Source organism: Mus musculus, chromosome 3 (genome assembly GCF_000001635.26).
Source record: "Mus musculus strain C57BL/6J chromosome 3, GRCm38.p6 C57BL/6J".
In the NCBI taxonomy this organism is placed as follows: Eukaryota; Metazoa; Chordata; class Mammalia; order Rodentia; family Muridae; genus Mus; species Mus musculus.
This window is the reverse complement of record NC_000069.6, coordinates 94,758,236-94,780,645: the sequence shown is the minus strand read 5'-3', so window position 1 is coordinate 94,780,645 and position 22,410 is coordinate 94,758,236. Positions and strand designations below refer to the sequence as shown.

The 22,410-nt window shown below is 47.3% G+C and overlaps 1 protein-coding gene and 1 long non-coding RNA gene across 8 annotated transcripts in view; one reads left to right on the top strand and one right to left on the bottom strand.

The window, feature by feature from the left end:
• Cgn (cingulin) overlaps positions 1-20,577 on the top strand; it is a 27,657-nt gene extending 7,080 nt beyond the window's left edge. For 3 of the 7 annotated variants that reach the window (XM_006502061.2, NM_001037711.3, XM_006502062.4), the window contains exons 2-21: positions 627-1,495; positions 2,167-2,267; positions 2,376-2,445; positions 2,557-2,652; positions 4,410-4,537; positions 5,614-5,746; positions 6,231-6,443; positions 7,001-7,149; positions 7,386-7,518; positions 9,944-10,153; positions 10,478-10,684; positions 11,229-11,486; positions 13,359-13,529; positions 14,986-15,147; positions 16,095-16,184; positions 17,375-17,458; positions 17,546-17,664; positions 17,979-18,087; positions 18,709-18,872; positions 19,145-20,577. In XM_006502061.2, the coding sequence (XP_006502124.1) occupies positions 656-1,495; positions 2,167-2,267; positions 2,376-2,445; positions 2,557-2,652; positions 4,410-4,537; positions 5,614-5,746; positions 6,231-6,443; positions 7,001-7,149; positions 7,386-7,518; positions 9,944-10,153; positions 10,478-10,684; positions 11,229-11,486; positions 13,359-13,529; positions 14,986-15,147; positions 16,095-16,184; positions 17,375-17,458; positions 17,546-17,664; positions 17,979-18,087; positions 18,709-18,872; positions 19,145-19,286 (3,579 nt within the window). In that variant the 5' untranslated portion in view covers positions 627-655 and the 3' untranslated portion in view covers positions 19,287-20,577. Of the gene's footprint in view, positions 1-626; positions 1,496-2,166; positions 2,268-2,375; positions 2,446-2,556; positions 2,653-4,409; positions 4,538-5,613; positions 5,747-6,230; positions 6,444-7,000; positions 7,150-7,385; positions 7,519-9,943; positions 10,159-10,477; positions 10,689-11,228; positions 11,487-13,358; positions 13,530-14,985; positions 15,148-16,094; positions 16,185-17,374; positions 17,459-17,545; positions 17,665-17,978; positions 18,088-18,708; positions 18,873-19,144 lie in introns of those variants that run through there. The other 4 variants (XM_030252817.1, NM_001293727.2, XR_375578.1 and 1 more) reach the window with 3 other exon arrangements.
• Positions 19,354-22,410, bottom strand: Gm52626. The gene is made up of 2 exons (XR_003954663.1): positions 22,320-22,410; positions 19,354-22,222 (listed from the first exon to the last, which is right to left on the bottom strand). It is a non-coding gene; the product is annotated as a predicted gene, 52626 (long non-coding RNA).

The window sequence follows — 22,410 nt, the reverse complement described above, 5'->3', positions numbered from 1 at the left end:
TATCTTCCCCAGAAATGGGGTGCCACATTTTATGATCTATTTATCTTAATAAACTCTTCAGTAGGAGGTTTCTTTTTTTCAAGGGAGTGGGAGAATGAGATAGGCAGGTTTTGGGGTCCACCTTTACTTGGTGGACCCATGGCAATTTGTGTTGTATGTGAAGATCAGAAGATTATCTTCAAAGTCTTAATAAGCCACAATTCTCAGGATTGCATCAAATGAAATGAATTATTTGAGGGGTGTGGGCCTCAAAGTATGTTATATGTTTCATTTTGATTTTCTTCTTGCTATGTTTGGGGTCAAACTCAGGGCCTTGTACACACTAGGCAAGCTGTCTACTAATGAACTACTTTCTTAGCCTTTTCAAAGTGTGCTATCTGGACTGAGAGTATCAGCATCACCCAGGAGAAGTTGCTGAGGAATGTAAATTCTTAGGTCCTTCTCAGGACTAATAAGTCAGAAACTGGGAGTAGAAATGAAGGGACTCCCATACCCTTCATTTCTCCTGCTCAGATAAGATATGAGAGCCATTTTCTATAGAAGGAACTAACTAGGCAGCCAGCTTCCCTGATGCTGGGTTTCTTCTTCAGGCTCTTTAGCTAAAGCTTGTTTTCTTCATCTTCTAGGAACCCTCCTACATGTGAGGAAGGCACACATGATGGCTGATCCCCGGGGCCCCGTAGACCATGGAGTTCAAATTCGATTTATTACAGAGCCAGAGGGTGCTACTGAAATGGGCACCCTTCGTCGTAGTGGGCGGCGCCCTGCAAGGGATGCAAGAGCCAGTACCTATGGGGTCGCTGTGCGTGTGCAGGGCATCGCCGGGCAACCGTTTGTGGTTCTTAACAGTGGAGAGAAAGGGACTGACTCCTTTGGGGTCCAGATCAAAGGGGGCAACAACCGGGGGTCCCCAGGTGCACTGAGCTCCGATTCAGAGCTCCCCGAAAACCCCTACTCTCAAGTCAAGGGACGCCCTGCCACTTCTCGGAGCAGCACATCTGATGAGGAGCCCAAGGACCACTTGAATGGAAAACTGATCCGTTCCCAGTCGCAAGCCTCTCTGACCGGGCTTGCCTTTATGAGTCCTAGTAATAGGAGCACCAGCTTGCTGGAACTAGCCCCTAAACCGACTTCCTCGATTAACACCATTGACACTGCCCCCTTGTCTTCAGTGGACTCGCTCATCAACAAGTTTGATAGTCAGAAGGGGGGGCAGGTCCGGGGTCGCACTGGGCGCCGCACAAGGACACTTCCCCACGAACAGCGCAAGCGGAGCCAGAGTCTGGACAGCAGGCTCCCACGGGATACACGTGAGGAACGGGAGCACCAGTCCGCTAACCACTGGACCCGCGGCACAAAGTATGACAACCATGTGGACAGTTCAAAGAACCCATCGCAGAAGCAGAGCCCGTTCAGCAGCTTCAGCCGTTCGCGTCAGACTCAAGACTGGGTGCTTCAGAGTTTTGAGGAGACACGGGATCCAGCCATGGTGCAGGTCAGATGCCATCCCTCCCCATTTCTAACCTCCCTGGCTTTTCATCAGCCCACAGACTCCTTTGCTAACTCACAAAACTAGGAGAGAAGGTCTCTCTGCCTTTTGTCCTCCATTTTAGCTACTAAATAGCCACATACACAACATACTTCAAGGGTAAGATTCTAAGGAAAGTAGACGTGAGCATGGAGAGTTCTTCAGTCATCAGCAAACGCCAGTCTGCTAGGTCTGGCACCTTTCATAATGCAGGCTTGGAGGATATGGAAAGGTCCTTGGAGGGGCTTGGTAAAGACTGTGCTTTCTCTGATTTTACTCAGTGTCGTGACCAAGTGGGGAGCATCTTTATTTTGAGACAGACTTATGTGAATTCTAGAGCTCTGTGCATGTATATACTCTAGCAATCTGTTGGCGTCACTGACAAATTACTTAGGACATAGCTCACAGCTGGTTATTGAGAAAAGCCTCATCTGCAGCAATATCGCCGAGATCTAGCCTGCTTTTGGACTTTTTTTCCTGGGCTGTTCCTCAGGCCTGAAGCATTCCTCATTCTGAGAGGCCTTGTCTGTTTTGCCACCTCTGTTCCATTTGAACCACATATAGACTTCTGGCCTAATCTTCCCTCTCTTTCTCTCCTCTCCCTTTCCTTTCTCCTTGTCTTCATTTTTCTCTCCCAGTTCAAATCAACTCCAGACCTTCTCAGAGACCAGAGAGAGACAGCGCCACCAGGCAGTGCGGACCATGTGAAGGCCACCATCTATGGCATCCTAAGGGAGGGGTGAGTGGGGTCCACCCGGTGGGAGCATACACTTTCCTCCTGCCCCTCTGGCTTCCTTGCTTTTCCCTTTCCTCTGCTCACGCTTGCTTCTTTCCTTCCGTCCTCCAGAAGCTCGGAGAGTGAGGCATCTGTGAGGAGGAAAGTTAGTTTGGTGCTGGAGCAAATGCAGCCTCTGGGGGTGAGTGGCCTTCTTGGGGTCCGAGCAAGGGTCGGGGCTAGGGCCTTGAGGCCTCCAGGGATGGGGATGCGGGCTCCCTTCCCACCCCTTGTTTCTCAATACCTCGGGCAGATGGTTTCTCCTGCTTCTACCAAGGCCCTGGCAGGACAGGCTGAGCTTACCCGAAAAATGGAGGAACTTCAGAAGAAGCTGGATGAGGAGGTGAAGGTGAGGCTGGTTACGGGAGGGATGAGGACGACAGGGAAGATGCCGCTAGCCTTTCCTGGGGATGGACGAGGCTGGCTGGCTCTTTTTTTTTTGAGACAGGGTGTCTTACTGAGTGACTGACTATATCTGGCTGGGCTTAATTCAAAGCCCAGAGTGAATCTTCCTCACTCTGCTGGAATCAAAGGCACGTGCCACCATGCCTTCCTGGGCTGGGCTCTTCTATGTAGTAGGACAAGTACTGTCTGTATTATGTGAGACAAGAAGAAGTCAGTGTCCTCGTCCCAGCAAGGACTTTGAGTTTCTCTGGATCCAAGATGGGTGGAGCACATTGGAGATCTAACTACTTCCTTCTCATTTTCCCTAGGAGTCCCTATCTCAGGCTTGCTATTTACTGCTTATATAAAGCCTGAGAAACTTGCTTTCGTTCTCCGTCTGGTGGTGTATGTAGCTCAGTTGATAGAATGCTTGCCTTACATGTGTCAAGTTCTGGGTTCAATCCCTAGTACTGAATGCCACCAATCATGGTTGTCCTTGCCTGTAAGCCCAGCACCCAGGAAGTAGAGACAGGAAGATCAGGAATTCAAGGTCACCGCTAGGGATTTATCAGGCTTGAAGACAAACAGAGTTACATGAAACCATGTCTCAAAAAAAAAATTACTTATATTCTATGTGTCTCAAGTCTTTTTCTCATCATAATTATGATGGCAACAATAATAGTAGAATTTGTTGAGTGTAGTTTTTTTGGCAGATACTGTCCTGGGTAATACATAATCTTGTCAGTGGTTGTGCAGAGTGCACTAGGACCTTCTCTGATGAGAAGTCTGAAGGTCGGAGGAGAGCGTGAGAGAATTGCTGTGACAGTAAGTGGCAGAGATGGAATGAAAAGATGCGGCCATTCTTCCCCTAAAACCTAGACCTTTTTATTTTTCCTTTGTTTTGGAGTTGGGAAGGCTTCAGAAGGGCTGGCCCTGAACTCACTGTTGGCCAAGAATGACATTGAACTTCTAATCCCCTTTCTTTACCTCCTAAATTTTGGATTACAGATGTCTATGACAATGCCCAGTTTATGCAGTGCTGGGGATGGAACCCAGGGCTTTGTCTACGCTAGGCAAGCACCCCACCATCAAGCCACACCCCCAGCCCCACGCCCTTTATAGATGCTTCTTCCACTGCTCGGTGTTGCCCTGTACACAGTTGGAGTTCAGCTTGTGCTGGTTTGCAGTCCTCTAGTTAAGGAGAAAACAGTACAGGTTAATGGTTAAGTGGAATCAACTTAATGGGTTCAAACCTTGATTCTAGTAGTTGCTGGCTGTCTAACTAATCTTAGTTGAGTTCTTCAAGTATTCAAATCCTGTTTTCTTAACAGTAAGTAAAGATAATAATATACTCTTTATCCATTTGTTGCAAAACAGATTGCCTCAAAATGGAACATCTTAAAAGAATCACTTCTCAATGTCTGATGCAGATAATCAGGGATAATCAGCTTAATTGCGTAATTTTGACTCCTGGTTGTTATTACTAGGACATTTAGGGGACTTAAGGAGGTTTGGTACATTGATTGATTGATTGATTGACAAGATATCAACTCTGTAGCCTAAACTGCCCAATTGGCCTGGAATTATTAGTGTGCCGTCCAGGCTAGCCTTGAATTCCTAGTGATCTTCCTGCTTCTGCCTCCCAAGGTCAGGATTACAGGCATGTGCTACCACGCAGAGCTATACTAGATCTTTCAACAAGCTTTTCCATGTCTCTTCCAGAAGCGGCAGAAGCTAGAACCATCCAGGGTTGGGCTGGAGAGGCAGCTGGAGGAGAAGGCTGAAGAGTGCCACCGACTGCAGGAGTTGCTGGAGAGGAGAAAGGGGGAGGTCCAGCAGAGCAGCAAGGAGTGAGTGCGCAGATGGGTCATGTGACGTGCAGGTCACGTGGGTTAGCTTCAAGGCTTGGCCTACAGGTGGGTCCTCCCTGGGTTGAAGGAGGCAGAGGGGGAATCTTCAGAAGCGAAAGGAGCCAGGATTGGTTTTCTCTTTCCCTTCCTGTGGTAATGGTGATAGTGCATGATCTGGGGTTCTTAGTTTGTAAAATGGCCCTAAAAGTAATCAGCTACCTCACAGGATTATTGTGAGGATTTACCCAGTGATGCAGCAGGTGTCTTCTGTCTGTGAGTGATGTTGTTTATGTGAGGCTCTGATGAGGGTTCCTGAGGTCCACCTTACAGACAGGGCTCTCCACTCCAGAATCTTAGCTCCCGGAGATAGGGAACAGCCAGTGAAGAAATGTAGTGTGTGAGTGACTGTAACACGTGAGAAGGTGGTGAGGACTGAGGTAGATGCAGGAGGGCTGGCTCACGTAAGGACAGCTCCAAGAATTTTTTAAAAAAAGATTTATTTATTATTATATCTAAGTACACTGTAGCTATCTCCAGATGTACCAGAAGGGGGTGTCAGATCTCATTATGGATGGTTGTGAGCCACCATGTGGTTGCTGGGATTTGAACTCAGGACCTTTGGAAGAGCAGTCGGTGCTCTTAACCCCTGAGTCATCTCTCCAGCCCCAGCTCCAAGTATTAATTGAAATAGTTGGGTATAAAAGTTCATTTAGGGCTTGGAGCTGGCATAGTTGGTAAAGGTGCTTACCACAGAACCTGAGGACCCAAGTTCAGTCCCTGGGACACACAAGTGGGAGGGAGAGAACTGACTCCTGCAACTTGTCCTCTGACTGTCACACAGATTTCTCTCCCATACATATATATATTCACAGAAAACAAATAAAGAAAAAAAAAGATTTGAATAGAGACATGGCATAGCTGGTGAAGTGCTGACCAGTTTGGCAAGGTCCTTCTATCTCCAGCACTGCAAAGCAAATTATGAAGCGAATAGACATTTAAAGGGAGTTTACATGAATCAACGTGCGGTAGATGTGTAACTGCCTGACACAGTATCCAGTGATGCTCTCTATTGTTAGACTTCAGAACATGAAGCTCCTGCTAGGCCAGGAAGAAGGACTACGGCATGGGCTGGAGGCCCAGGTGAAGGAGCTACAGCTTAAGCTCAAGCATAGCCAGAGTCCCGATTCTGGAAAGGAAAGTCTCCTAAAGGTAGGAAACAGGGTGTGGGGTGAATAGTCTCGGTTCCCTCAGCATCCCCAGGCCCACTCGCCCACTGTTTGCTTGAAGTACGGAAAGCTGGTAGGTTTTCTCCAGTGCTTCTCCGTGTGCAGACTCAGAGGGAGTGTGAGGCTTGAGCCCAGAATGACAGTTTTCCTTTATTCTATGGGCAGCTTAGAGGGCAAGAAGCACCTAATACTAGACTAATACAAAGTATGAATGCATTTTCCTTTTGGAGGTGGGACTTGGCTAAGTTGTCCATTCTGGCTTGTAACCTGTATTCCTTCTGTCTTGGCCTTCTAATTATCAGGGTTAGATGCATATGCCACCCTGCCAAGCCTGCAATAATTTTATTTATTTATTTATTTATTTATTTATTTATTTATTTATTTATTTATTGCTTAATGGGTAAGTTACTTAACAGAATGAGTGAGTCCTAATATGACCATATTGTTTTCACCTTCCTGATGTCCAGGACTTGTTAGACACCCGGGAACTTCTAGAAGAACTCTTAGAGGGCAAACAACGAGTAGAGGAGCAGCTCAGGCTGAGGGAACGGGAGCTGACAGCCCTGAAGGGGGCCCTGAAAGAGGAGGTGGCCTCCCACGACCAGGAGGTGGAACATGTCCGGCTGCAGTACCAGCGAGACACGGAGCAGCTTCGCCGGAGCATGCAAGATGCGACCCAGGCATGTGACAGGAACTGGAGCTGGAGGAGGAAGACACGGCCAGGGAATGGGGCTGCCTTATTAGTGTCCTTTTGAACTTTTCATGGTTGCCACTAGGAGCCTTCCCTAAAGGAGATATGTGAGATGCAGTGAGAAGCCTTGGTTAGGAAACCTACCAGGGCAGGGAGAGGCATCACAGGCTTTAAGAACCTTAAGGATGTGTGGCCAAACTCCATAGGGAGATAATGGAGGGAGGCTTGTTGCAGATGGCAGAGAGGTGAACTGCAGCTTCCCAGCATTGTACGTCTTCTGTCTTAAAGGTGAGCTTTGGGGCTGGAGAGACGGTTCAGCGGTTAAGAGCACTGACTGCTCTTCCAAAGGTCCCGAGTTCAATTCCCAGCCACCACATGGTGGCTCACAACCATCTGTAATGGGATCTGATGCCCTCTTCTGGTGTGTCTGAAGAGAACAATAGTATACTCATATGCATAAAATAAATAAATAAATAAATAGATATTTTTTACAACAGTGAGCTTTGCCCCCTGAGCCTCCTGGTACTCATTTTTATCTTTCCTCAGGACCATGCTGCACTGGAGGCTGAGAGGCAGAAGATGTCTTCCCTCGTGCGGGAGCTGCAAAGAGAGCTAGAGGAGACCTCTGAGGAGACAGGGCATTGGCAGAGCATGTTCCAGAAGAACAAGGAAGAGCTGAGAGCCACCAAGCAGGAGTAAGACCCTCCTGCCTTTTGCAGGGCTATTTAACCAACTCTTGTACCCCTCTTGGACCCCACCCATGCCTTCTCTCTCACACTGACACTCGTGTTTCCTAAGCTGTGTGCTCTCCTTGAGTCAGTGTCTATGGCAGTGGCCTCCGGAGGGCTAGTTTCCATTGTCCTGTGAATCTCCCCTGTGTGAAGTCTGACCTTGATCTTCTATCTTTTGTTTAAAACCTTGCTGAACTCAGACTGCTGCAACTGCGGATGGAGAAGGAGGAGATGGAAGAGGAACTTGGGGAGAAGATGGAGGTCTTACAGAGGGACTTAGAGCAGGCCCGAGCCAGTACAAGAGATACTCACCAGGTTGAGGAACTTAAAAAGGTACTTGGTACTTGGTACTTGGGGTGTAGAGTGGCAGGTTGGGATGCTCTGCTGCCTCACTTGGGACCCCTCTGCCCACGCTCGTGGGGCTGCCTCCATGAGCGTGACTTTCAAGCTTCATCCTAGCAGCTCAGGTTTGGGTTCACAGCTTTGCGGGGCTGCTCTCCTTGTTGGTTATAGAGCTCTCTAATAAAAAAGAGCTGTCAACAGCCAGTTTATGGTACAGGCAAAAACTGCTGGCTACCTCCTATAAGACATCTTAGCTGAATATAGGTGGATTTGTAAAACTCCAGGGTCATTTTTGCAGGTTCAGAACCTTAATTTGGTCAGCACTGCAAAACCTGCTCTTTGAGGGGGAAATTCATTAACTATATGATAAAAAAACAATTTTTTTAGGATGTTTATTAATTTACATTGAGAAATATAATCCCTGGACTGGGATGCTGGTATCCGCTTGGCTCGCTGACCTAATTGCGGAGTCCAAGTTGTAATCCAAAGGCTATTTGGAAAGCACACAGCCTGGACATGGGGCTCAAGGGGTGTAGTGGGTGATGTGCATCTTCCCAGTATCCCAAGTCACAGTTTTGCTGGCGGGTTGGTGACACAACACTCCCAAGAGTCTCACTTCCACCTTTTTTTTTCCCCTAAAAGTCAATCTTTTTTCATCATGCATGGATGATAGTTCATGAAAGAGTTATGAGGAAGTCATAAAAGTTAAAATAAACCCAGTTTCATACTCTTGGTGTTGTAGTTTATGAAGGATAAGAACACAGCTAATAGGTCGGGTGTGGTGGTTGCATGCCTTTAATTAGCATTTGGGAAGGAGAAGCAGTAGATCTCTGTGAGTTCAAGGTAAGTCTGGTCTACATAGTGAATTCCAGGATAGCCAGGGCTCTATAGAAAGAACCTTTCTCAACTCCCAGGAAAAAGAACCCTCCCCCAGGAAAAAGAACTTCTCCACAAAAACAAAAACAAAAACAAAAACACCAAACCAAACCAAATCAAAAAAGAGCACAGCTAATTATTTTTGGATGACATATAACGTGTTGTTGTGAAGTTAAAAATACCTATTAATATATTAGCTGACATGACACAGCTTGACACAGTCCTCCAGAAAAGCTTATTTATCATTATGCCTCAGGTAGGAGGTATAATTTATCAAGTATTTGAACAACATATAGGTTAGGGACGCAGACGAACCCAGCCCGACACAGACGAGGCAGTGGCTCTGTTTCTCTGTCTTTGTAAGGGATTTTGTTAGTGTCTACATTATAGTCACTGCATATTCTGTGACCCTTTGGTCTTATTGGCTATTGCTAAGTTTGAAAAGTGTTAATAACTAAGTAGAATAGCTACTTATAGTTAAAATTATAACTAAAGAGAACCATAATTTATATTTTAACTGCCCTTTAAAAAGAAGTTTAAGATGTATTACTATTTACTGTGCTATAATTTTGTGTTTTGGTTTATTTATTTGGCAGCCAGTCATGTTTTATAAAGTTTTATACTATAAAATTCCTCTTTATTTTTTAGTTTTTTGAGACAAGGACTCACTAGATAGGCCAGGCTGGCTTTGAACTCACAGAGATCTGCCTGCCTCTGTTTCCTGAGTGCTGGGATTAGTGCACCACCATATTTGGCCTAAAATTTCTCATTTGAAAGCAGACAGTTGGTATATTTTAGAATATTCATTGTATTGTGAAACCATCACCATTCTCTAGTTACACGATGTTTTAATAACCCCAGAAAGCGCCCATGCCCATTGGTGGTCCTTCCCTATGTGTCCCGACAATTTTGTATCTCCAGACTTGCATAAGCTGAATATTTCAAATAATTGTAATTCTATAATAATGGCTTTTTATTTATGGATTTTTTTTTCATCTGGTGTAGTCAAGATTCAACTGTGTGGTATCAAAAATCTTTATCTTTTTGTTTATGTATGTGTGTTTAGTTTTTTGAGATAGGGTCTTATGTAGTCCAGGAGTGCCTGGAACTTGCTCTGTAGCTGAAGATGCCTTGACAACCTGATCCTCCTGCCTCTGCCTTCTGTGTGTTGGATTATAGACATGTCCCATCACACCTGGCTTCATCCAGTTTTACGGATGTATGATGTTCTATTCATTAAAATTTAAGGACATGTGGATTGCTTCTGGGTTTGACATACAGTGACTGATCTTGCTGTGACATTTATAAGCAAGTTTTTGTGAGAATTGCCACTTTTCTTAGGCACATTACTTGAACATAGTATTGCCTTGTCATGTGATTAGCCTGTGTTCAGCTTTTTTGATTCTCCCAATTGCTCTCGAAAGCAGCCTTATCATTTATATTTCTTCCCATCATGTGTGAAGTCTTATTTTCTCCACTTTCCAGAACCTCATTATAGCAGAGTCTCGCCACTGGGTTTTTTTTTTTTTTTCCTTTCTAGGAGCTTCGACGCACCCAGGGGGAGCTTAAAGAGCTTCAGGCAGAGCAGCAGAACCAGGAGGTGACTGGGCGACACCAGAACCAGGTGTTAGAGAAGCAGCTGGCAGCGCTGAGGGAGGAGGCTGATCGAGGCCGAGAGCTGGAGCAGCAGAACCTCCAGCTACAAAAGACCCTGCAGCAACTGCGGCAGGACTGTGAAGAGGCTTCCAAGGCAAGGGGAGTGGGCCCAGGGCTCAGGAGGTGGAGGCTGAGGGGTCAGGAGGGCTGAGAAGCCAGAGGTCCTGCAAACTTAACCTATCCTGGGTATGTACTGAGGAGCTCTGGAGGCTCCTGTGTGTGGGGAATAGCAGAATTTGGCAGGGTGGCTGCATCTGTGTAGGGGTAAGATTGTCAGGAAGGTTCCTGGCTAGGGCTACCCCTCTATCCCTAGCTCCTGTGAGCTTTTAGTGGGTTCTCAGGTACCCCTTTTTCCTGGGTGTAAATGCTTACCCATAGGAGCCCCTCGGTCTGAGCCGATTCTCCCAACTGCCCGCAGGCTAAGGTGGCATCAGAGACAGAGGCCATGGTGCTGGGGCAGCGTCGGGCAACCGTGGAAACCACACTTCGGGAGACACAAGAGGAAAATGACGAATTCCGAAGGCGCATCCTGGGTCTGGAGCAGCAGTTGAAGGAGGCCCGAGGTCTGGCGGAAGGTGGGGAAGCGGTGGAGGCACGGCTTCGGGACAAAGTGCATCGGCTGGAGGTAACACTTTTGTCCACCTTGGGGTCTCCCCGCTCTCTCTCCTGCCCTCCTCCTTTCTCAGTTGTGTGCCCTCATGCACTGCCACCCCTCGGTACTCAGCTTAGAACGCCCCCATGTACTGTGCTCCCATCTCGGTATGTGGCCATCAGTTTTACTGCCAATGTGCACTGCCCTTTTCCCTCACCGTATGTATCTATTAAGCTTAGGTTTGTTTTCTGAACTGATTTGGTGTGAATGTTTCAAACTCTGCGCTGGTATTGTTGTCTCCCACCCTTTGCTTGTTCAGTGCTTTGATTTCTGAGTCGGTTTGGATGTCCACTTTTTTTTTTTTTTTTTTTTAGGCAAGATCTGACTATGTAATCCCTCCTGGCCTGGAACTCACTATGCAGACCAGTGAGGTCGGCCTGTGTCAGCCTCACAAGTTCTAGGACTAGAGATGTGTGTCACCACACCCAACATTACCTTTTTCATCTTCCTATCTCCAATGCTTCAGCCTGAGTTTTCCTTTCTCTCAGCCCAGCCTTCCTCCTCTCCCGCCTCCCAGGTAGAGAAACAGCAGCTGGAAGAGGCTTTGAATGCTGCCCGGGAGGAGGAGGGGAACCTGGCAGCAGCCAAGCGGGCTCTGGAGGTCCGGCTAGATGAGGCCCAGCGGGGGCTGGCACGCCTTGGGCAGGAACAGCAAGCACTGAACCGGGCCCTAGAGGAAGAGGGGAAGCAGCGGGAGGCTCTCCGGAGGAGCAAGGCAGAGTTGGAGGAGCAGAAGCGTTTGCTGAACAGGACTGTAGACCGACTCAACAAAGAGGTGAATATGGGTAGTGTGGCCCCTTAGGAAGGGGTGCGAGCCCTACAGAAGCTAACCCTGGAGGTGGGTCAGGATGTATGGCACTACTTTTTCTCAGATAGGATTGGACCAAATTTTTCTTTTTTAAAAAAGTTTTAAACTTTACTATTACTGTTATCTTGTTTGTTTGCTTTTTGGTTGGTTTTGTTTTGTTTTGTTTGTTTGTTTGTTTGTTTGTTTTTTCTGAGACAGGGCTTCTCTGTGTAACCTTGACTGTCCTAGAAGTCATTATATAGACCACAGCCTGGCTTTGAATTTACAGAGATCCACCTGCCTCTGCCTCCCATGTGCTGAAATTAAGGAAGGGCGTGTGCCACCATGCTTGGTCCTTATGATATATCTGTCTATGTGGGGGCTTATATGTGTGCATATGAGTGAGTACGGTACCCCAGGAGGTCAGAAGAGGACATCAAGCTCCCCGGAGCTAGAGTTACAGGCAGTTTTGAGCTGCCCGATATGAGTGCTAGAAACTGAACTCAGGTCCTGGAAGAGCAGTATGTACTCTTTTTTGCATTCATTAATTGATTTATTCACTTCAATCCTGATGGCAGCCCCATCTCTCCTCCTAGTGCTCCTCTCACACAGCCCCTTCTGCCATCCCTTCTTCTGAGAAGAGGGAAGAAGGGGAGGTCTCCCCTGGATACCAACCCACCCTGGCACCTCAAATCACTGCAGGACTAGACACATCCTCTCCCACTGAAACTAGACAAGGCAGTCTAGTAAGGATCTACAGGCAGGGGGAAAAGTCAGGGTGAGCCCTGGCTCCAGTTGTTGGGGGACCCACATAAAGACCAAGTTGCACATCTGCTGCATATGTTTGTGGTGGGGAGAAGCCTATGTATGCTCTTTGGTTGGTCAGTCTCTGGGTGCCCCCAAGGGTCCAAGTTAATTGATTCTATTGGGAGTCCCTATCTCCTCTGGGTTCCTCAGTCCTTCCCCCAACTCTTCCATAAGAGTCCCTTTGTGGACTTTATCTAATGTTTGTCTATGGGTATTTGCATCTGTTTTGGTCAGCTGCTGGGTGGAGCCTCTGAGAGGACAGTTATGCTAGGCTCCTGTCTACAAGCAAGACAGACTATCATTAATACTGTCAGGGATTGGTGCTTGCCCATGGTATGGGTCTCAAGTTGGGCCCCTCATTGATTGATCATTCTCTCAGTTTCTGCTCCATCTTTGTCCTTGGATTTCTTATAGGCAGGACATATTTTGGGTGGAAGGTTTTGTGGGTGGGTTGATGTTCTTATCCCTCCAATGAGAGTCCTGCCTGGCTATAGGATGTGGCTACTTCAGGCTCTGTATCCCCTTCTGCTAGGCGTCTCAGCTAAAGTCACTTGAATAGACTCCTCAGAGACTCCCCATCCCAGGTTTCTGGCATTAGTAAAGATTTAAATTGCAGGAAGAGCCAAAGAGACACAGTAACTGAGGGTTTGTGGTAGTTTAGTCGGCAGATTTTCTATCTTAGAAGTACGTCTTATAACTTGAGTTTGCAGAAATGTGGTCATTGAAGATTTACTTAGTATCAGCCACTTTATAGGTATTTTAAATCATTAACATAATTCAGTATCAACTCAGCAATGTAGGTGCTGTTATTATCTCATTTTATAGACAGGAAAATGAGATCAGAGATGATAAGTAAGGGCTAAAACTCCAACGTCCAGAATTTGAATATATAACGATTAGCCATTCCAGGGATCTAGACCAGGCAAGCTAGAGACAGCTGCTTGGCAGAGCGGAAGCTCATGGGAGACTCTTGGAAGCTGGGTCTAGAGAAGGGACTGAACATTTGTTACAGAGGTGCAGTGCTGACAGAAACCTTTTCCCTCTGCGTTTTAGCTGGAGCAGATTGGGGATGACTCCAAGCTAGCCCTGCAGCAGCTCCAGGCTCAGATGGAAGATTACAAGGAAAAGGCCCGGAAGGAAGTAGCTGATGCCCAGCGTCAGGCCAAGGATTGGGCCAGTGAGGCTGAAAAGAATTCAGGGGGGCTGAGCCGGCTTCAGGATGAGGTAGGAACGTAGACAACAGGAGCCTGTCCATGGCTTTGAAAGTCTTTGCCTTCTCACTGAACCTATGGCTGGAGTGCTAGGCCCCAGACTCATGTGGAACCACAGAAGAGGGCATCCATCTCTAGAGCAGCATCCTTCTCTAGAACAGCATCCATCTCTAGAGCAGCATCCCTCTCTAGAGCAGCATCCCTCTCTAGAGCAGCATCCCTCTCTAGAGCAGCATCCCTCTCTAGAGCAGCATCCCTCTCTAGAGCAGCATCCCTCTCTAGAGCAGCATCCCTCTCTAGAGCAGCATCCCTCTCTAGAGCAGCATCCCTCTCTAGAGCAGCATCCCTCTCTAGAGCAGCATCCCTCTCTAGAGCAGCATCCCTCTCTAGAACAGCATCCATCTCTAGAGCAGCATCCCTCTCTAGAGCAGCATCCCTCTCTAGAGCAGCATCCCTCTCTAGAGCAGCATCCCTCTCTAGAGCAGCATCCCTCTCTAGAGCAGCATCCCTCTCTAGAGCAGCATCCCTCTCTAGAGCAGCATCCCTCTCTAGAGCAGCATCCCTCTCTAGAGCAGCATCCCTCTCTAGAGCAGCATCCCTCTCTAGAACAGCATCCATCTCTAGAGCAGCATCCCTCTCTAGAGCAGCATCCCTCTCTAGAGCAGCATCCCTCTCTAGAGCAGCATCCCTCTCTAGATCAGCATCCCTCTCTAGAGCAGCATCCCTCTCTAGAGCAGCATCCCTCTCTAGAGCAGCATCCATCTCTAGAACGGCATCCTTTTCTAGAGCAGCATCCCTCTCTAGAGCAGCATCCCTCTCTAGAGCAGCATCCCTCTCTAGAGCAGCATCCCTCTCTAGAGCAGTGGCTTTCAACCTCTGCTGCACATTAAAGTCACCCAGAATGATTTTTTAAAATCTTTTTTGCTTTTTTTTTTCCTGCTTTTTTGAGACAGGATTTCTCTGTAACTCTGACTGTCCTAGAAATCAGAGATTGTGTGCCTGTCTCCCAAGTGCTGGGATTAAAGGCATGCACTGCCACTGCTACGCTGAGATGTTGAAAAATCTTAATTCTAAACATCATCTCATATTACATAGATATTAATTTGGGACCTAGAGCCAGTAGATATTTTTTTGTTTGTTTGCTTTGAGGTAGGGTCTTAACTATGGCTGGCTTTGAACTCACAGAGATCTCTTTGATCTCTACCTGCTAATGCTGGGAGTTAAGGCCTGAAAGGATTAATAGTCTTAAAAACTCTCTAAATAGGCATAGTTATGCCTGCCCCCAAGTTTTAAGACAATAAAGAAAACAACCTAAAAGTGACTCTTCCTTCAATACTTTGCCATTAAGCTGTGGTCCCAGCCTGGCTCTAAAGAGTGTCAGTAGTGAAGTATTTCTCCCCTCGGGCAGGGCACACCCATCCCCCATATTTCAATTAGGCTGAGCTGTTGTGTGTTATCTTTGGGTCCAGCTGCAAAGGCTGCGGCAAGCCCTGCAGACATCCCAGGCTGAGCGGGACACAGCCAGGCTGGACAAAGAGCTGCTGGCCCAGCGACTGCAGGGTCTAGAGCAAGAGGCTGAGAACAAGAAACGCTTCCAGGACGACAAGGCTCGACAGCTGAAGAGCCTAGAGGTAAAGCCGCTGCACAGGTTAGGTAGGGACAAAGGGCTCTGGTACAGGTGAGACTGAAGTGGGGAAAGGAGCCAATTTATTCCAAGCCTTTCTCTGTACTAGAGAACAAAATCGAGAAGCCACAACTGATGGTTTTACTCGGTTACAGTGTTTTAGCAATTGTGAACTAAATGCAGATACTAAGAAATTTATAGATGTCCTGAAAATTTTTGATTTTTGTCCTCTGTTGCGTTTGGACAGTGGTAGCACTGACCTTCTAGACCTGAGTTCTACATGTTGAATGGTAGTCTTCAATTTGCTGTACTTGGAAGTGAGAATAATAGCAACAAGGGTATATTGCACTGTGGGTGTGGCATGTAAGACTCATCTCATCCTCTGTGTCACCCTGTGAGGTAGATAGTCTAGTCGCCATTTTACAGATAAGGAAAACTGAGGCACAGAGATAATTAACTTTCCAGTGAAGTGAGTCTAGTACTAGAAAGCGGTAGGTCTGATTTTCAGGCCTAGGTGGTTGGCTAAAATCTATGCTCTTAGCTTCTACCTGGTACTGTGTGGCTTGAATTTGCTCCACACTTTGGAAATGCCTCCTGAGCCCTTCCATCTTGGCTTCTGCTGGGAGACTTAAATTTTACTTTGAGGTTTTCCATTAGGGAGATAGTTCTCCCAGAAGAAATAGCTGCTTGCAGACTTAAATTTTACTTTGAGGTTTTCCATTAGGGAGATAGTTCTCCCAGAAGAAATAGCTTCTAGGGTTTGCCTTCCTGGTCAGCAGAGGGCGCTGGCTCCATGGCAGCACTGAGCAAGCTGGAGCAAGGACCAGAAGGGTTCTGGAAAGTACCAGCGAGAAGAGTCTGTGGGGCTGAAGTTTTGATGAGGCTTTGGTCTGGGTTTGCCATTCTAGGGTGCAGAATTAAAGACAGAATTGGCCTTTTGTTCTCCTGCCACAGGAGAAAGTCTCGCGGCTGGAAGCGGAGTTAGATGAAGAAAAGAACACTGTGGAACTGTTAACAGATCGGGTGAACCGTGGCCGGGATCAGGTGACTCCTCCTGACCCCTCACTGTGCCTTCTCACTTAACACCCCAGCTCTGTCAAAGACACCTTAGCTCTCCTGTGATCCATAACCTGGACAGTTCTGGCAAGGCAGAGTCTGCTTCAGGCTCTCGTCTGCTTTGGAAAAGGTAGACTGGAGGAAGGAAGCCAAGAACGGGAGTCTGGGGAAAGGGTCCCGGTGGCCTCGGCTGCTCTAACCCTACTGAGGACTTTGAATTCAGGAGTGCTGGCTGTGGAGTTTCCAGAGCCTTCTTTTACATGAAGGCTCTTCCCATTTGAATAGCTCTAATCTAATCTTTCTCCCATTTGAATAGCTCTAATCTCTTCTTTTACCTTGACACCCAATCACTTTTTATGTTTTGTTGTTGTTGTTTTTGAGACTTGGTCTCTCTATAGGTCTGGTTGACCTTGGAACATGCTATGTAGAGCAGGCTGGCCTTAAACTCACAGAGATCTGATCACCTTTGCTTGCCTCCAAGTACTGGGTTTAAGGGGTGCACCACCATGGCAAACTTGCAGACATTGTACACTTTAATTTATAGTAGTTCATCCCTTGTCTCTCTTCCCATATCCCTATCCCTATCATAATGCAAAATGCATTCAGTCCAATTTCCAAAGCCCCTATTCAGAAGTCCAGAGTTCAAAATCTCTTCTGAGCCTCAAAGCAGTCTTTTAAGTGTAAGCTCCACGCCCACGTCTGGAATCCAAGTCTCATGGTGACATCATCTGGCTCTAATAGTCTCAAGATCTGCTACCTGCAGCACACATACTTCTCTCACCAGCTCCTCTGGCTACCTCCATCTTTCTACTGCAAATGTCCCACATGTTCCCAGTACTTTAGACATTTTCGGGTCTTCAGTGCAACTTAAGCTTCACTTTCACAGATTGTGCGGCAGCCTTTCAGGGCTTCTTGCTGGAAATCTAACTGATTTACAGGGATACAGTCCATCATCGTGAGGCAGCTTCATGGCAATGGGAATGGCTTTCTCAAATCTCGTTAGGCCAGGGAACCCTGAGAGAGGAATGCTGGATTCTAGGTTGAGAGTTCTTAGTTACCTGAGAACTCGGGAGACTCGGGGTTCAGAGTGTCCGTCAGGAATCTGCTTCTGCCGATTCACTTTGCTGGTTTAGCCTTTGTCTTTTCCAAGTTTGATTCCCTTCGCCCATCCCTAACAGGTGGATCAACTGAGGACAGAGCTCATGCAGGAGAGATCTGCTCGACAGGACTTGGAGTGTGACAAAATCTCCTTGGAGAGACAGGTGAAAAGGAGTCTTGGGAATAGAGTCAGGGGACCAGTCAGAGGACCAACTGGCGAGTTAACCATGGGATCTTCCTGTCTCTCACAGAACAAGGATTTGAAGACCCGGTTGGCCAGTTCAGAGGGCTTCCAGAAACCCAGCGCTAGCCTCTCCCAGCTTGAGTCCCAGAATCAGCTGCTGCAAGAGCGGCTGCAAGCTGAAGAGAGGTGATATGAACCTGTCACCCAGACCTCTCACCCTCCCTTTCGTCCTCTGGGCTTTTCTTCTCTGGGTCTTCCTCTGTCCTCCATCTCACATCTGGCCAACCTGGCCTCATCTTCGGGGAGTCCCTCTTGGTCCTGATAGAGAGTAGAGCTGTGGAAATTCTGGGGTGTGAATGGCTTCTGTCTTCCTGGATCTTCCCCATCTACTGGTGACGCTCAGGACAGAGATGTCTTTGGAGGCAGTACAGTGCTAAGTAAAGACTTCCTTAGCAATAGCAACAGCCATAGAGCGCCCTTCCCTTCCTTCTCCCTCTTAGAGAGAAGACAGTTCTGCAGTCCACCAATCGCAAACTAGAACGGAGGGTTAAGGAGCTCTCCATCCAGATTGATGATGAACGGCAGCATGTCAACGACCAGAAGGACCAGGTGACGACATGACACCCAGGGTTCTCTTAGGCCAGGGGAGGCCACCATCCCCCATAAGTCTTCCACACTTACATTTTGCTTTTGGAAGGACCAAGATTAGCTCAAGAGTAGTCATGACCTCTATTGAGTGTGATGGTTTCTCTAAGTGTTCTATGTTCATTACTTCATTGAATAGCTTTCATGTTGTGCTTGTGTGGGGTGCATATGTGTGTGCACATGTACAAATGTGCACATGTGTTTAGAGGCTGGAGGACAACCTTGGGTGTTATCCCTCAGCATATTCCAGCCTTTTTTTTTTTTTTTTTTGAGGCAAAGTCTCAAAAAAATTTTGGAATTTGCCAAATAGCCAAATAGGTTAAGGTTGTCTGGCTGGCTAGTGTACCCTAGGGAGATTGAACTTAGATTCTATGCTTGCATGGCACACATTTCATTGTCTGCACTATCTTCTCAGCTCCCTAACCCTTCTCAGAAATTTCCCTGAGATTGGAGAATTTACACAAGGTTACAGTGCGAGTTGGGGAGGTGGGAGAGTATATGGATTGTCTGAGAGTCATTGCAAGGGAGGTCCCATCCCTTGGTAGTTGATGCTTTTGTAATGTGCGGACATGGTACTCTGCTTAGCTAACCCTGAGGGTGAAGGCTTTGAAGCGGCAGGTGGATGAAGCAGAAGAGGAAATTGAGCGGCTGGACAGCCTGAGGAAGAAGGCACAGCGGGAACTGGAGGAACAGCATGAGGTCAATGAACAGCTCCAAGCCCGGATCAAATCCTTGGAAAAGGATGCCTGGTATGATATGGCAGCCCTTCTGTACCCCCTTCTGCACCGCGCTCTTGGGGAGTAGGGAGTGGTCCCTCCCAAGCTGGGGAAATATGTAGTACCTTATCCTGCCTAGAAGTCAGTATGGTTAGTTCTTAGTATCTTAGCCTCTGTCCTTCACTTTATCTTCCTAGGTCCCTGACTAGCAGGAGACCATGTGAGTAGTATTAGGTCTTAGAAGAATGACTTCTTTAGTACGAAAGTGTGATTGTCTCAGTCTGTTCCTTTTCTCTCTGACTCAGGCGGAAAGCTTCCCGCTCAGCTGCTGAGTCAGCCCTCAAACAAGAGGGGCTGAGCTCTGATGAGGAGTTTGACAACGTCTACGACCCCTCATCCATTGCATCACTGCTTACTGAGAGCAACCTGCAGACTAGCTCATGTTAGCTCAGGCTCTGCTCAGGATCCCAGCCAGCCCTGCTCTGCTCTGCTCTGTCTTGCCTGCTTCAGAGTCTTTTTTTTTTTTTTCCTACAAGTGATCCAATTCAGACTTAAGACTGGTACAGGTCAGAGTGATGGTGATAAACTTTAGCAATGAGCGGATGGGTGCACTTGTCCTTTTCACTGGAGGAGTGGGTGTTTATTCCTGCTGAGTCAGTCCTTCCTATAGGACCTCTCCATCATCCCTTACAGTGGGACTAATGGTCAGAATATACACTGACTGGGACTGTGAAGGACAGGAAGGGATGGATATTGCCATGTATGTAAAGCTTTATTTCTTTAATATTTAACCATATGGCTCAGGGAAATACCCAATGTTGTTCTGCTCCCTGGATCCCCGCAACTGTTTTCCCTCCCACTCTGGAGCAGGGAGGGAACATTATGGGTAATGGACATGCAGGCGTGGCGCTACCCACTTCTCAGATACTTCTTTTTGCACAGACATAGGTCCTTGCATCTCTTCAGTTGCAATATTTTTGTTTTCCCCCAGTCACTGGGTCCAGGAGATCGTGTGTCTTTCTTTTCCATCCCTGCCTTGCTGCTTTACTCTCAGTGCCTTACCAGTGTGAGATGGATGAGGATGCTGTTCTTGCCTTTTATAAACCTGCACATTCATACCTCTCCAAAGACCAGCCTTTCCTCATTGGGGGCCCTCAGCCTGTCCTCCTACCCCAGTGACTGAGCAGCTACAGGCTGCTCTGCCAAGCAGCCCCTGGGAGAAGGGCTTTGATACGCCTGGTAAGGTGGTGGGGACTGGTTCTGCTCAGGGTTTCCATCTTCCTTGCCCTCTGTGACTGAGGATGCTGCCATAAGGTGGTTGTACCTGGGAACCATGGCAACTGTTGATACAGGTTCTAAAGTCCAAACATCTAGTCCCTGTGGCCTCCTTATGGCTTCTCAGATGTGCCCAGTTCTGTGGGAACCAACAGATCCTTGCTTTTCTCAAGAAGTGGGCCCTGATTCAGAGCCTCGCCTGGGGTTGGAAGCTGACTCTCAGTAGAGATGGGAAGGGGTCCTGGAGAATGTATTCCTCCTTTGAGTTTTGGGGTGTGCCAAGCTCTTGTGGGTGAAGGTAATGGGGATGGTTCGCCTCTTATCTCCAAAGTAAGTTCTGGTCTCATCAATGACTTGTAATTTCATGATTTAAAAGAAGATATTCTGCAAATCAGATATTTTCTCCCAATCCAGCCTTGGTTTATTTTAAATTAAATATTAAAAATGGCATATCTATATGAAATTCTTGTCTTCATTTTTCTGGTTAATTTGAAGGCCTACTCCAAAAAGTTTTTTTTTTCTTTTCTCTCTCTTTTTTTTTTAACGTGTGGTGTGTGTGTGTGTACACATGTGAAGACTACATTTGTAGAGGTCAGAAAACAACTTTTGAGAGAGAACAACTTTTCTCATTTTCCACAGTGTGAATCCTGGGATTGAACTCAAGTCGTCAGGAGTCTTGGCCACAGGCACCTTTCCCTGCCAAGTAGATCCTATTCCAAGAGTCCTTTAAAGTGTACATTAAAATGAGGCTTTAGCTCATTTTTTAGAGGTCTCTTGTGGCTGATCAGGGATCTAGGAAACAGACTACTTGTAGTAGAACCATCCTGTCCTAAGAAGCTCTGGGAATAGCTTATACAGAGTGCTGTATGAGTTACTTGTCTGCTGCTGTAATATAAAACAACAGCCAAGACAGCTTAAATAAAGAGGTGTGTATTTGAGCCTACAGTTCCAGAGGGGTAAGAGGTCATCACCATCATGGTAGAAAGGTGATAGCTCAGATCTCAAACCACAAGCAGGAAGCAGAGACCAAAGTAGGAATGGTGGGAGTCTTTGAACTCTCAAAGCCTGCCCCTGTGACTTGGCTGTCCCTCGAAACTACATTTCCTCCAAACAGTACCTCCAACTGGAAACCAGGATTTCAAATGACTGAGCCTGGGGGGTGGGGGGGCTTTCCCAGTCAAACCACCACAAATGCCTTCTTTGAGGATAGAGAAAGGACCAGAATTGAGTTTTTCTCCTATTCTGGGTCACTGATATCCCTAGTGATTATCTTCCAGGTATAGACAGAGCTTTGTATCCATTTATCACTGGCAAGTGACTCAGAGTCCAGTCTAGTCCCCGCCCACCTCGTTTCCCCACACCCACCCTAACACTTTAAGGACCTAGCTGTTCACCAAAATGAATTGCTACCTCTAGTGGTACTGCCTATTCAATCCGATTAGACCTTATACACAGCGCCTGCTGTCCCTGTGACCATCACTCAGTGAGATAGCCTTCTACCCGAGGTCAGCCCTCAAGATCCCAGCCTAAGCATGGGAAGCGACTGCCTTTGGTGCCACTGAGACTCTTTTTCTCTAGGGTGCAAATTCTTGTTTTCTTTTTTTTTCTTTCTTTCTTTTTTTTTTTTTTTTGGTTTTTCGAGACAGGGTTTCTCTGTGTAGCCCTGGTTGTCCTGGCACTCACTTTGTAGACCAGGCTGGCCTCGAACTCAGAAATCTGCCTGCCTCTGCCTCTGAGTGCTGGGATTAAAGGCGTGGGTCACCACGCCCTGCCTGGGTGCAAATTCCTTTTAAGGCCATGTGTCCCGCCTCTCCCCACCATATAAGTCTAGTTTCTGCAAAGCAAGCCCCACCCAGAGCTTAGCTGGCTTTGACTTCGACCTGGGCTACTTGCCAGGAAAAAGCACCTGCCAGACTGGCTTAGACTAGTCCGAGTGAGCTGGTCTTTGGTGCCTGCCTTTCTACCTGTGTGGTAGAACTCTGAGGAAAGATGTACTCAGCTCTAAAAAGCCTACAGGCTGGCTTACATTTCAGGAAAGACCACAGAAGCTTGTGCAAGCCCCAACTCAGACGACCAGACCGATTCTTTCCCGCACCGAACCTGGAAAACTGAAAGGAAAAAGACCAATGAGATACCACAAGATACCTTGTCGTACCCTTAGTAAAATTCCTAAGCGGTCACCCGACCTTCACTCCCAAGCCTCACCTTTACGTAAATCGTCCATAGCACGGGTAGGCGAGTCCTGAAGCCTCTTGGCACCGCCCACCTCTCGCTTCCGCTCTACCTCATTGATAAA